At 43.2% G+C, this 15259-nt stretch overlaps 1 protein-coding gene across 5 annotated transcripts in view; it reads right to left on the minus strand.

Moving 5' to 3' along the window:
• Window positions 1–217: 217 nt before the first annotated feature.
• LOC137432449 (uncharacterized) overlaps window positions 218–15259 on the minus strand; it is a 74486-nt gene continuing 59444 nt past the window's right edge. For 3 of the 5 annotated variants that reach the window (XM_068124394.2, XM_068124392.2, XM_068124393.2), the window contains exons 18-24: window positions 12126–12918; window positions 10115–10213; window positions 9230–9478; window positions 4727–4864; window positions 4001–4270; window positions 3483–3643; window positions 218–1380 (exon numbers count right to left, since the gene is read on the minus strand). In XM_068124394.2, coding sequence (XP_067980495.2) covers window positions 1234–1380; window positions 3483–3643; window positions 4001–4270; window positions 4727–4864; window positions 9230–9478; window positions 10115–10213; window positions 12126–12918 — 1857 coding nt within the window. In that variant the 3' untranslated portion in view covers window positions 218–1233. The remainder of the gene's footprint in view (window positions 1381–3482; window positions 3644–4000; window positions 4271–4726; window positions 4865–9229; window positions 9479–10114; window positions 10214–12125; window positions 12919–15259) is intronic. The other 2 variants (XM_068124396.2, XM_068124397.2) reach the window with 2 other exon arrangements.

The following is a 15259-nucleotide window of genomic DNA, read 5'->3' on the forward strand; positions in this document are numbered from 1 at the left end:
AAGTCCAAGTTGGGGACCCAAACAAGAAAGGCTGAAAAATAAGAGGAACTCCATAGGATCACTCGAATAAGAACCTATCATTGTCAAAAATCAAACTGAACATGGTATTTTGCCTCTTGTAATCTCAATGGCCAAACTTTCATCAGTTGGCCCAATAAACAATTACTACCACACAATTTCAGGTTATTAACCAGTTTTAAAATACAGTACTCTAAAATAGATAAGGGACTATTTATTTTGTTTTAATACAACAAATTCAGCAAAATATACCACAATAACAAAAAGCACAAAAATATTATGAACAAATGAAGAACAATCAAACAGAGCAAATTTCATACAATGGCAATGATATTCAGCCTCAAGAAAACGACATGAGGTCACTGAAAAACAACAACAAAAAACATCCATCTCTTGTGACAAGTCATAAAATGTTCCTGTGCTTTTGGAAAAAATGGGGAAAGTTGGCCAGCGAAGAAATAGGACAGCAGACAGAAGCTGAGGGAGGCAACATTCCAGTTCTTTATGAAAGTTTCCAAATCAATATTTCCCAGGTCAATAGACACTCGTGCGTCTCCACAGTGTCTATGGTGATGGTCAACCATGTCAGCCGTCGGGTTGACATGACAGCAACTGCCACGACACCGGCATGGATGTATATGCACAATGAGGTTGTGGGGGTGAGCTCTCCTCCTTTACATTCTTTAGCAGCGGCGATGAACAATCAAAATAGTCTTAGATTTCCAATCAGGAGGAGGAAGATACCAGTGTGTTGGATAATGAGTCATTGATCACATTAGCCACAACCCAATCATCATTACTTTTGTTACTATGGAGACACGGTGCAATAAAATAATTTTCCTTAAAGTTCTCCCCTTCAAAAGGCCAGACTTTCTGCAAACGTGCTTCGGATTCCAAGTTAACACCTCACAAAAGGTACTCGCAGAGAAGTTTGAGTTTGCAGATTAAGCTGGAAAGTGGAACCGAACATTAACTTGCAAAGCTTACCTGAATTCATTAGGTATCGAGAGTTAATATCCGGTGATACAGTACAAAGTACAGTTGCTTAAAAGGAACAATTATTATTTCAAATTTGAGAAAGATGACTTGTGTTCTTCAATAGCATTGAACCAGGTAGCGCTGTCTCGTAAGAAAAAAAGCGTTTACAACCAAGAAGGGATGATTACACAACGTTTTGTCGGACATACGGAGAAACTTGACTCCATGTGGTGGACTTCAAGTGACGGGTACTTCTTGTGATGAAGCTTCCTCATTCGCATGTCCATGTTGTTCCAGTGTGGGGAATGTACCAAGCAGAAGTTTCAAACTCGCTTTGTATAGTTCTGGATCCGTGTTACCCCCAAAGTGATGTGAAGAAGAGCCCTGGGGAACGAAACAAAAACTCACAAAGAGCTCATAGAAACAGCACACTTATGAATATGTGATACCAGCTCGTGGACAAAATGCCTGTGAACAAAGTCTAAATTTCAAGAAGACATTAATAATCGTACATGTACAAACAAAGTTTTTTTTTTGTTTTTTTTTACAGCGTCTTAGCCTCATGGAAGGAGAGATGTCAACAAGTCACTTGAGCCAAGTCTAAGTTATTTGAGGGCAGGTCTCAAATCACCGTAGTATTACTTCAACTTGTCTCAAGTCCGACATTTACTTATAAACTGTGTGGAGTACAAGCTATCAAGGAATTAAGACACTGGGCTCCATTTAGTGAAATGAATGTTCTGAAAAGCTGTTGAACTCAAGTTTTTATTTCTCAACTTCATGCAGTAGACATTTTTAGTTTTGTTTCCAGCAAAATTAAATTTACGTTAAATTTACCTCGCATATCTAGTGTACCTACTTGAACATATGTACATGAGACTAGTCAGTAACCTCGGCTTATGGTTAAATTGTTTACAGGCAGAATCAAAGTATTCAATGTTGAACAGGAAAGGAGATTTTAATAATTCACTTGGAGTTAAAATTAAACGTATAACTTATTAACTTAAATTTGTCTTTTATGATTTATGTTTATGTAAGATTACTTTTTATGTTTTCTTTTAAAAAAAGACAAGTCGTGATATAATTTACAATTATTGATGAAGTTTAAATAATCCAATTCAGATGACATATTTCAATTATCACAAAAAAAAAAAAATTATTGGGTGGGGATGTGCACATGGGCCAGGTTTCCCCTGGGACGAAAGTTAATTATTGTTTGAATAAAGTTTTCACACGCAGCCACATTGGTAAGACTGGTGCTTGCTGCTTGGACATGATGTGCTGTCTGGAGAGGGACACTCCTTTAACCTTGGTGATGAACTGTATGCGACCCAGATGCACTGCAGATGTAAATTACACATGTACAATGTATCGGTATGTCATCATTGGGAGAACCTGGGACACCCACGATGGAAAGATACCATTTATTTGAAACACGTTTTACTTCGATGTTTATTCAACGATTATTTTCCGAAAAATGTCAACAACTCATTATAAACACAAGTAACATATAAGTTGTCGAAAGTGGAAAGTCCCTAGACACCAAGTCCCAAGTCCGAGTGTCAAGTCAATTTCGTTAAGTCTGAGTCAAGTTGCAAGTCGCAAAATGTTGCAACTTGAGTCGCCAACTCTGCATTGAAGAGCTGTCACACAAATTACACAAACATGTGCAAGACAGAGGGCTTGGAAAACACTGCACTTAACTTTGTTTTAAATATCAGAAAAACACAGCCAACCAAGCGTTTACAACGAGATCGAGTGACCTCGGGAAGTGCCGTAACTTTGCAGAGCAACATGTGTGCCGGCGACGCCATATTGTGATGTCACTTTCCTCACCACAGTCAGCAGTACAACTAAGGAGAAATCTGTCCCCAAACCCACACCGCCCCAACATCCCAAATGAGATCCCATCCCATGGGGTTTACCCAAACCCTCGTCTCTTAATGCTGAGTGTCAAGCGAGGAAGCAGCAGCAGCAACCATTATTGAAGTTTTTGGTATGATTCAACTAAGGTCAGAATACAACTACCGGCCTCACACACTCAGAGCGGATGCTCCAACCACAATGCCACCAAGTCTATTAATAGATACTTTTTTAAACGCTACTTTGATATCGAAAGATACAATGAATTATACAACTTTAGTTTCAAATGTAGTTTAAATTTTAACTTGTAAAATAAAAGGTGACATCTTAATCGGAAAAAAACTGCATTGCTATAAACAACTTGCATTGAAAACAACTGTACAATAAAATAAAGTCCTTGCACGAATGTGGCTTTGAAAATACAGCATATTGAAAATCTGTTTACAATACGGATAATGGAAACGGAAGCATTTACTTTAAAGCACAAAATGCAGAGTACAATATCAGTAAATGCAGGAGACATCAGGCATTTCTGGAACACACGTGGATCTGACGACGCCAAGCTTCACCCGAGCACATTGTAAAAGGCATGCGTTTTATGATTTTAGAGGTCAAGAGGGCACCTTGCCACGAAGCAAGCTCCTGCGAAAGGCCAAGTCTTGCCGACAGCACAGCGCACGGCGGAAGGGTACTGCAGGTTTCAGCAAACCATTCCGTTCCCTGTACCGTGCCAAGGAAGCACGACTTAATCCACCCAGATCAGGCTCAAACATCACCTGCACTTCTATGAGAACAGACATAAGAATAATAGGTGTTTCGAAATTGTAAAGAGTGCTGAATAAATTAAAGATTGTGTAATAATGAATATGCCAATGGAGTTTAGAATTCGGGCAAGAAAAAAAAAACCCTGGCCTACTTCAAACATCGCCAAAAAAATAACAACAGATAAGAAAGTCGTTATGCACCCAGATGTGCATCATCATGGGTAGCAATTATTACAAATCCTTCCTTGTGGGGTTTTCTCACCCAGAATATCAAAACTCATTGGCAAGCATCATGTGCAACCATTTGCTCCAACTTGGCAAACTATGTAAACATAATATTATTACTTGAAAAATAGTAAAAAAAAATTCGCTTTTACCTGCGGCACTGACACTTTCACTGCAAACCTCACGGATTCTCTCGGTTAGCTCTAGACCAGCCAGGCGTCGGGACACGCCTATGTTGCAGAGTAGAGCTGCCGGAGTAAATCGGAGCAAGGCCGAAGTCGATCTTGCTTCCTCAATGGCCTGCCGAGCATCCGCAAGTGACCGTTCTTTGATGACTTCCTCAGAGGCTCCAACACCAGTCCTTAATTGTGGATTCAACTGTTTGAGACTGGACCAGTCGACTTCAATCACATCTGCTGGGTCTACAAAGAAAGATAAGTACTTCAATAATATTTTGGTTAGGTTGTCCTGAGAGAATTAACACTCAACCACAGAGTGTGGACAGGTATCATAAGTAGACCATATAAAGCAGGGCAATGAAATGATCCCCTTCCATGAAGGTCATAAATGAGCCAGCTGGGTTTTAATGGACAATCAAATAGTTACATGGCAACTACCCTGAAATTAGCTCGGCTTTCAGAAGGTTTGAATCCAAATCCTTAGTATTCCTACCATCAGCTAGATTTGGACCCACAATCTCTCGGATCACAGTCCAGTGTCCTAACCACAACATTGGATTGCAATCTATCACGCCTTGACAAAGCAAGTGATGTTGAAAGAGCCTTTATATGTAACGAAGAAGAAGAAAAAAGATTTATCATTGAATAACTTCAATAACATGGTGCACCCATGTTTAAACAGAAAGTAACCACACTAACCTGGAAAAGGCCTGCCTGATTGAGATCCGCTACTCGTAAGCCCAGTAATGCCAGTCTCAGCAAGCATCTCCTCCAGCTCATCATCACTGATTTGTTCGTACTCTTCAAAAGCCAACAGTGGTTCCACCGTTCTATCAGCTGAAATACAGGAACCTTAACATCAAACCCACGATTATTGAAACAAAGACTTGAAAAGTCCTTAGAATTTCAATTTACTTTCTATTAAAGAAATTATATGGAAAATCATTAAAACAATTCATCAACGAAAACCTTCAAAACAGTCCAAAAGACATACAAGCAACTTGAAATGAAACGTGACAGACACTTAAGAAAATTTTTAGAACTGCCACTGACACATTCAGCTTTTGACTCCATCCATCGTGGAAAGATGAAGAAGATCCTAGATCAGCATATCGTCACCTTCGTGCCATTCTTGCTCAAGTCGAATTTTATCGAAAATGACATTTTGTTATCCGGTGATTGGTTATTGTGTCTAGTTACTGTCAATTCATAATAGAATGTCTATACACGTTTTTTTTTGCCGAAAAAAATGTGTTTGTTCAACTCCGTGCCATTTCCGCTCATCGTATATCACCGAAATAATGACTCCTCCCATTAAATTCAACGAACCCTAACCCATCTCTTTAACCCTAGTTGAAAAAAGTGGGGACGGACAGACTGACATCGAGACCGGCATTATTAGTGACCTATCTCCGGAAGGAGATGACCTAAAAAACTAGTGTATAAATGAAAACAAAGTCAATGTATCATAAAAATTAATTTCTTGATTATTCGTTCCAAAGGGTCGTCAGCATTTAGGTAGAACCGTGAGCAATATTGTCTCAAGCACTTTTCCGTGCCATAATTGCCCAAGCCAAAATTGCTCACGGTGATTTGCCCAAGCCAAAATTGGTCACGATGATTTATAGAGCGCTTTGTAAGCGAACCTCTATGCCAAATGCATGTATATGCAAATCCATTCAAAATTTCACTTTCATTTCAAATTTCCCAAAAAAAAAAAAAAAAATTCCCCCCATTCCCTTGGGAACAAAATTTCATGTTGTCATTTGAAATGTCCCTTCCATGAACCGCCATCTTGTCCCTTCCATGATCCGCCATCTTGTCCCTTCCATGATCCGCCATCTTGCTCACGTGATCTTGCTTTGGTCTGGCGCGACCGATAAATTATTTTCACCTGGTGATTAAAATCAATAAATTACAATACATACTGTACAGAACGGATTTTGATTTTGAAACCGCTCATCATTTACGCCAGCTACACCGACTTCATTTAAGCCAGGTACACCAATTTCAGTACGTCCCTGCCAGTCGGACCTACGTACCTGGTCCAGTCAACTAGAAGTCTAGACTATATAATATAGTAGGTACGTGACTATCGGATGCTGAGTAGCGCGTCGCTGTGGCACCAATACCTGGTCTGCCAGCGATCTCGGCTGTCTGCACAGCCCTCTATTACTATCGCTGCAGAGATCGTATTTGTTATTCTTAGATGAACCGGAAATACTTATGACGTAGTTCAGATTTTCCCCTTTGACCTCGTCTTCCAACCTTTATTTTCCGACTTCGAGAAGTAGGTGAATTTATTGCCGCAAGTTTGGGTTGTCAAAACCATTCACTGATTTTGACGAAGGTAAGTTTATATCGTTCTGAAACCAATTTATTCTGTTAGTTTATATATTTATCCACATCTAGTTTTAATATTTAGTTAATTTGAGCACCGAAACCTTGTTTTTGACGATAATAATAAAACGTGGCGTGGATGGAAATTCCAAAATATGTCGTCGCGGTGCATCGTGCGCTCACAGCTCATGCATCTCATGCATGTCATGACATGCATGCAATCACACGTTTGTGTTGTTAATTGGCCCTAACTCTCCTCCCCCCACCCACCCACCCCTTACTCCCCAAACTCACTCAACCCCTCACTCCCCCCCACCACCCACTTCTCACCCCCCCACCCCTCCCTCCCCCCCACCCACCCCTTCCTCCCCCCCCACCCACCCACCCCTTCCTCCCACCTCCCCCTCCCCACTACTTACCTCCCCCCCACTGCTTACCTCCCCTCCCTCCCACCATTCCCCTCCACCTCACTGCTTATCACCCCCTTCCTCCCACCCTCCCCCCACTGCCTGCCACCCCTTCCTCCCCACTCCCCCCACTGACTACCACCCCTTCCTCCCCCCCCCCCCCACTGCCTAGCCACTCACTCCCCCCCCCCCACCCCACTGCCTAACCACTCCTCACTCCCTCCCCCCCACTGCCTAACCACGCCTCACTCCCCTCCCCCCCACTGCCGAGCCACTCCTCACTCCCCCTCCCGCACCCCACTGCCTAACCACTCCTCACTCCCTCCCCCCCCCCCCCCCCCCCACTGCCTAACCACTCCTCACTCCCCTCCCCCCCCCACTGCGTAGCCACTCCTCACTCCCCCCCACACCCCACTGCCTAACCATGCCTCACTCCCCTCCCCCACTGCCTAACCACTCCTCACTCCTCCCACAATTGTTTGTTAATTGAAGGCAAGTTTATATCGTTATGAAACCAATTTAATGTATTAGTTAATATATTTATCCACATCTAGGTTTAATATTTAGCTAATTTGAGCACCGAAATCTTGTGTTTGACCATAATAAAAAAAGGTCACACATTTTTCCTTTGTTTCCATTGATTACAAAGGACCAAAATTGCACGTAATTGGTAAATGTCAAAATGCTTTAACTCTCTTAATATTAGACCTAGGACAATGATCTGGGTATCATTTTAATGGTATTTTCATGCTCTTTACAATGGTACCAGTTGCAAAGGAGTTCCTTGTTTTTGAAATTTTTTGTCACGTACCTAGTATATAGCCTACAGCAGGTAAGTCCTGCATTCTATCCCAATCTATCCATTCAATAAAATTAATTTGAATTTTAATTCTAAGCCCAAGATCAAACAACCTAGCCTAGCTAGGCCGAGGCCTACAGATGTTTGCGAGGGCTGCGTACTCGATCGACTGACCATTGTCGACGAAGCTCTCACTCTACGCAATGCGTATTCATATTAATCTGTTATTTATAAATTTAGCTTAGTTACATGTTTCTCTACAATTGCATGCAATGATAATCTAGGTTTTCTTCACTTAACAGAATTTAAATTCAGTACTGATCCAGATGGCTGAAAAAAAAACGTTTTTTGTGATTATGTCGTAAACACATTTTTCGACTTGAGCAAGAATGGCACGAAGGTGACGATATGCAATCCTTGATCAACTTATGCAGGCAATTTCGAATATGTATAGGGATAAATATGCCAAGATATTCTCACCCAATGTGGAAACACAGCTTATCAAAATTCTTGCCAGAGTACAACATTGAGACCCACCCTTGCCCTTTACCTATTTGGCATTAGTGCTTGATTACGCACTCAGAAATGCTATCAAAGGCAAGAAAGAGGAATTGTGGTTCCAACGAGAATGAAGAAGAAGAAGTAGAAGTAGAAGAGTCAAACCGGAGCTTCTTACTGAACTCAACTTTGCAGTGACATAGTCTTATTGCCAGAATAAATTGAGCAAGCACAATAACTTCTCAAGAGAGTCTAAACAAACGCCGGTAAGATAGCACGAACAATTATTGCTTATAAAACTAAAGTGGTGGCATTCATCTAGTCGATAGAGGTCTCAATCATATCAAATGATGGAATAAAACTTGAGACAGTCAATGACATCAAGAAGTATCTTGGTTCCTGGGTTAACACAATTGCTGAGGATATCGAACAAAGTTGCCGCATGGACAGCTTGCACCAAACTTTCAAGAATATGGAGGTCGACACTCTCTCGGCATATCAAGGAATGACAGTTCATGGCAACAGTCGAGTCCGTCCTGCTTTATTGAAGTGCAGCATGGACCCTCACTGCGACCCACAAGAAGGGACTTGATGGATGCTTCACTCGACTTCTTTGTTCAGCTTTCAATATCTATTAGTGCGAGCATAGGACAAATGAAGAGCTCCATGGTTTTCTTCCAAGGCTGTCGGTTGAAATTAGAAGAAGTCATCTCAGGAATTTCTGGCCACAGCTACCGCTCTGGACCTGTTTCCGATCTTGTGTTCTGGAAACCGAAACATGGAAGGCCGAAGCGAGACAGAGCAGCTCTCAACTACATCAACATGTTGAAGAACGACACGGGCCAGGAGACAGAGGAACTGCACACACAGTGTATCAAGAGGACTGGAAACTGAGGATCAATGTCTTCTGAGTTCAGCCTAAGAGCCTCCTTGAGAAGAGAAGCATTATAAATCAAGAGGTCGTCCACCGACGCATTATAAATAAAATTCTCTATTACTCCAGAAATAGACAGATATTATAAAATAAAGCTTTCCTATTTATCTAGAAGTAATCATATTAAGAGTAATTCGTTTATTACATGAGAAACTTTTACCCAGTGTGCTCCAGAAAATATTCACATGAGAGGGATTGCCTATTTATGTCTCAAAAACACTCGCCTTCAATTGCCTCTGCAGAAGTGCTGGCACTTGGAGTGCCCAGATCAGGGGTAAGAGCTGGAGAAGATGCCTTGCTAATGTCGAGAACAACATCAGATGGAAGTACTGATGCCGGGGCTGTCTCGGTTTCAGGCAGACGATCAGCATCACGATGATGACTGTCACGAGATGAAGGTCGGGAGCGAGAGTGCCTCGAACCCTCAGGAGAGCAGGGCCTCGAACCTCTGTTCCGAGGAGAAGCCCTACGAACTGGCTCACCATAGCACGAAAAAGACCTTGGTTAATCGAGAAGGAAAACGTTCCAAAATACAAACTCTTACAGACTGCTCGTTATATTAAAATGGAGGAACTTTCAAATGTTGCACGGTTCGCTGAACTCGCATTACTGAGCTCAAAAATTTCAGAATACCGTGTCTGAGACGCAAAAGCCCCGAGCGCTGGAGGCTTATATATTACACTGCAGTGATTTCTCACGTACTGTCAGTGACAGGAAAGTTCTTAAGTGACAGGAAAGAAAGGACCTCCATACTCACTGATTTAAACGTGCAATGATTTCACCATGATTAATAAATAACTGGCATTATGTATGTAATAAATAGAGAAAATAATCAATCCCTATCCCCAGGAATATTTTTTAATCAACCCCTTACAAGAAAAATATAGAATCAAAACACAAAACATATGAACTGTATATATTGCCACAAGCCTTAAATACGTACAATATACTGAGGGGATGATGGGAGAAAACTAATTAAACAAGACCTCAAAGCAAGGTATGGATAAATAAGAGATAAGGATTAGAAGGGATGGGTGATGAGGCCTGGCCTGTGTGTTAAACATTCAGCGTGACCTATTCCCTGTGGCAATTCGGGCCCATCAGCTCACCAGCAGAGTCGGGCAAGCACAGAGGCACACGTGCAGGCAGATTGTATTGCACTTGCGCAGGCAGATGGTGTCGGCTGAATAAGCGAGCAGAACGTGAGACTGGGACATTCAGGCAGGACAAGGAGCAAGCGAGCAGAACGTGAGAACGGGACATTCCCGCAGGACAAGGAGCAGGACACTGGTGAATAAACCAACCCGCTCTTTTTTTTCAATACACCAATCAATTTTCTCCAACTGCACAAACTCATCCTCCCCAGATTGTTCCCCAAGCACCCTGTGGCTCTACATATAGCTGCACGAAGGGTAAAGCAGTGCATGCCCCTTCGTGCAGCATAGTCCCAACCACCAATACATGCTCTATGTGACCTCACGAATGGCAATAAGGAACCATGCCGTTTTAGGCCCACAGTGGGTATAGCAAAGAAAAAAAGGATAGGATCGGGGGAACCAGAGGAGTCCAGCTTGTGGGAGGAGTCTACCCTACTACATTTAATGCTGTCCATACACAAAAAAAAATTCCAGAACATAAATCTATGGATTCCACGTACAAAAATATAGCGAACACTTTAAACACTTGTATTCACACACTGACTCCACGTACATCCACCACCCCCTCAACCAACCTCCCTCCCCTCTTTCGTGCAAGGTCTCGTTAACTAACTTGGGAATGGAGGCTCATACAGCATGTATTGTTGACCCAGGTTTTCCCACAAATAATCAAACTCAGACTAAACATCTCAAGGATAATTACGCTCCCAATGTAGCATTCTGTCAGATTAATCACAATTATTTGACCATTTAGGATAAAAAGAATTACATGCAGCAAGCAGAAGCACATAATTAAGGTCATCAATGCTACCAATGGTAAATATTGTTACAAGGTACATTTATCATCTTCCTAAAACAGAAGTAACCAACATTTATATGTTTCTGAGATGCAAAAACAAAACATATTTTGCATAATGGGAATAAATAAACATATGGGCAATACCCCTGGGCACTCACCTTGTACAATAAAGCAGTATACTACACTGACGAAAAGTATTTTAAACAGTACCATGGCATTTTTAACCAATTTCAATACATCATGGGCGATGAACAGAATATTGTGGTCAAGTTTCATTGGAATTCTATGTGTAGTTTCGGCGAAGAAAGCAAATACCTATTTTCAGGGGGGCAACCCCCCAAGTAAACCCCTCAGGGCCAGATTTTTAGCTCACCTGGAACGAAGTTCAGGGGACATTATGCGATGGCATGTCATCCGTTGGTCGGTCCGGTCCGTCCGGTCGGTCCGATCGGTTCTGACCCAGCAAAGGTCGGTTTTGCCTGACCCAGCAAAGGCAAAAGTAACCCTCTATTTTGGGGAGCAACCCACCCTCCTCCGTAGTCCCCTTCAGTGGCAGATTTTTTTTAATGCCGTGAACAAACGTTGGTACATCACGGATGGTGACAGTTGTGGTCAAGTTTAATCGAAATCGTGTGTGTAGTTTCTGAGAAAAAAGCAAATATTTATTTTGGGGGGTCAAACCTGGACCCACTTTGACCCCACGTAGACCCCCCTAGACTTCGATTTTCTTAGTGCCGTGAACAAACTTCGGTACATCACGGGTGATGAAGGTTGTGGTCAAGTTTCATCAAAATCGGGTGTGTAATTTCTGTGAAAAAAGCTAAATCCAATATTTTTTTTGGGGGGGGGGAGGGGGGAAGAGGGGTCAAACGTGGATCCACTTTGACCCCCAGAAGACGCCCTTAGACTTCGATTATTTCAATGCCATGAACAAACTTTAGTCACAACACAACAAATATCATTTGTGCTAAATTTGGCCACAATCCCTTGAGCGGTTTCAGAAAAGAAGTTGCAAGTGTTTACGGACGGACTGATGACGCACCATCGCATAAGTTCCCCCGGAACTTCGTTCCAGGTGAGCTAAAAATGGGTTAGTGAGATTTTAACGTCTTCAAACAAGCGATGGTGTGATTATGGATGGCCATACTTGAAGGCGAGACTCACCAGAACTAGCAGGAGGCTCTTCGTCTCGGAGATGTAAACGTCGATAATGAAGTCGATCCGGGCTGTGGCAAGACCTCCGTGGTGTCCTCCTCTCTCTGTTGTGGCCAACTTCTCGGCTCGACTCGGGGGAAGCGGATCGACGTTGCTGGTTGGAAGTATGGCTCCGATTACTTCCTCGGCTACTGCTGCGTATGTTCCGCTCCCCAATTTCAGATGAACGGACCACACGTCCTCGCAAGTCATCTACTCGTGATATACTGTCCTCCAATCGCATCCTATCCTTCATTCTCTCATCTTCTCCTTCGGCCCGTGCTGGAACTTCTTCATCTGACCAGTCACTGAAAACCTCACTGCCCAGGGGAGCTTCACGTTGGAAGCATTCAGAGGGCTGTAGAGGTGAGGGAAGTGGTAATGGAAGAGGAGGTGGTGGTGGTGTCAAAGGGCCTCGACGGCGTTTACACAAATGCATCCGATCCTCTGACGGGGAGATGTCACAACTACGTTTGCGGTCAATTGGTAGAGATGTCCGTACAGCATTCAAGATGGCCGCCACAGGCACAGCACCAGGCGGAGGACCACACATGAGCGGCAATGGGTGGGGCAGGTTTACAGTAGTCAATGGGGGTGGCGTACATGATTCTAAGCATATCCGCTGCATGAGCCGGCGTGGTGGCTCAGGCACCTTGCGGTAGCGTGGCTGAAAGCGTTTCCGTATTGGGGGTGTAAGGGAGGACTTCGGCCAACCTGCGTCGTGCGCTTTCACCTCTTCAACTGCAAACGATTTTAAACGCTCCTGTCAAGAGACCAAGAGAGTTAGAAGTTCCACAGACCTGGACACATTTTTTTAAATCAATAACAACTGTATGACCAATAACAATATCCAATATTAGCATCCCTCAATCAACGTCCTGTTGATTTCATCCAAATGGATAGAAAACTGGCTCAAAAACAGAAAACAGAATTTAACAATTAACCGAAATATGTACTTGGATGTAGTATGTAACTAGGGTCCGACAGGATGGCCTATTGGTATGCAAACTCGCCTATAAGCCGTCTCGCCTGGGTTTGAATCCTGACCCAGCCGTGAACTGTCATCCTGGTGTTTCGTAAGCAAGGTGATTCATCAATGTGTGTGCCGTCCTTTCGACCTGTCTGCCACCATAAGTTGGTGTTTGAAATGGCCTTTGTGAAGAGTAGGTAAGCTATTGCCGGCACCCTCAACTAATTCCAAATTCCTGTCCTAACTACTGCTGGGAGAGTGATGATAAACCACCCAGCATGACCCAGACAAAAAATCTGCTTCCCCAGAACCGACGCCCCATAACAAAGTATGGTACATCAGATCGAAGGTAGCTAGTGGAGGACTGCAAGGCCTTTTCTGGGTCCACTACTATTTATAATTTATACAAATAAATCCAGATATATTTAGATTATCTGAATTTTCCGATGACAGTAAGCTCGGAGATAAGGCAAATAACACGGGATGAGGGGAAGCAGGGCAGGATAGTTTGGATTTTCTAGGGGAATGGGCCAACAAATGGCAGATGGAATTGGTGAAAATAATAGCTATAGAGATTGTTTTCTTTTAATGTATAGATTCTACAAGTAGGTCAGGAATAGGGTTTAGGAAGATTTTAAGGCAAAAGTCAAGCAGGCAGTACAGTGTCTGGCAGAAATAAACAAGAGCGAGAATAGCTTTGCAGCACATCTCCCCTACCGATGTGATATTTTCGAAGTCCAAAAAGGGCATACACAACACACACAACATGCATTTTAAGGCCATTTTCCCTGCTAGAGCGGGGGTTAGCCTTGCGGTCCCCATGACAATCTTCTCCATTTTGCCCTATTTTCTGCATCTCTCCTTGTTAACCCCCTTGCCCACATTTCTTCTTCCACCATCTTAAGCCAAATCTTTCTCGGTCTTCCCCATCCTCTACTTCCTTCTACATTTATTTCCATCACTCTTCTCAACCAGTCACTTTCATCCTTCCTCAACACATGACCAAACCATCTCAACCTGTTCCTCTTCACAGCATCAATCACAGGCTCTATTCCCATCATCTTTCGCAATTCATCATTTGTCTTCCTCTCTCTCAACGATACTCCACACATCCACCGAACCATTCGCATTTCCACCCTTTCCAGCCTTCGTTGCTGCTCTACGTTCATTACCCATGTCTCGCTCCCATAAATCATAACACTTCTCACACATGCAGCATACACCTTTCCCTTCAGCTTCAACGACACTCCCCTCCTCATCAGCATGCCACTCAGTTCCCGAAACTTCTTCCATGCACATCTCACTCTTGCAACCGTTGCCGAGTCTGATCCACCTTCTCCATTCAGCATGTCTCCGAGGTAGCAAAATGTTTTCACACCTTCCAGCTTCACGCCGTCTCCAAGATCCAACTCAACTTCCTCCATCTGCAGCTCCCTCTGTGCACACCTTACATTTGAATGTAGCTGCCACACTGGTTAATGTCCCTCTCAGACCACTACATTTTTGATGAACCCACTCAGCGCACATTGTACATTGAATGGAGTTCACTCCGACACCCTTCCCGCACACAGCACATGGCCACTTCCCAGTTCTTTCCACCTCACCACATGATTTACCACTTGCCATCACCTTCGTCTTTCCTATATTCACCTTCAGACCTTTTGTCTCCATACATTCCTTCCACTTGTTCATCTTTTCCTTCAGTCCATCCATACTTTCCGCAATCAACACCAGATCATCTGCATACAACAACTCCCACGGTAAACCCTCCTTTACGTTCTGAGCCAGCACCTCCATCACAGCTACAAATAGTAGTGGACTTAGTACCGACCCCTGATGCACTCCCACCTTCACCTCAAACGCATCACTGTTCCCGTCCTTCGTCCTTACAGCTGTGCGTGCTCTTTTGTGCATTGCCATCACGACTCTGATCAACCATTCCTCCACTCCTAACTTCCTCAATGCCCATGTCTATACTTCGCGTGGAACCCTATCGAATGCTTTCTCCAGATCAACAAACCCAAGAAACAACTTCTTCCTTTTCTCCAAAAAGGGCATAACTCTGTGAAAAATTGACGAAACGCCCTGAAACTCAAACTTGTTCTGCAACTTATCATAACTAGGGCATGCCCGT

The sequence above is a fragment of the Myxine glutinosa genome, chromosome 8, assembly GCF_964187855.1.
Source record: "Myxine glutinosa chromosome 8, kmMyxGlut1.1, whole genome shotgun sequence".
In the NCBI taxonomy this organism is placed as follows: Eukaryota; Metazoa; Chordata; class Myxini; order Myxiniformes; family Myxinidae; genus Myxine; species Myxine glutinosa.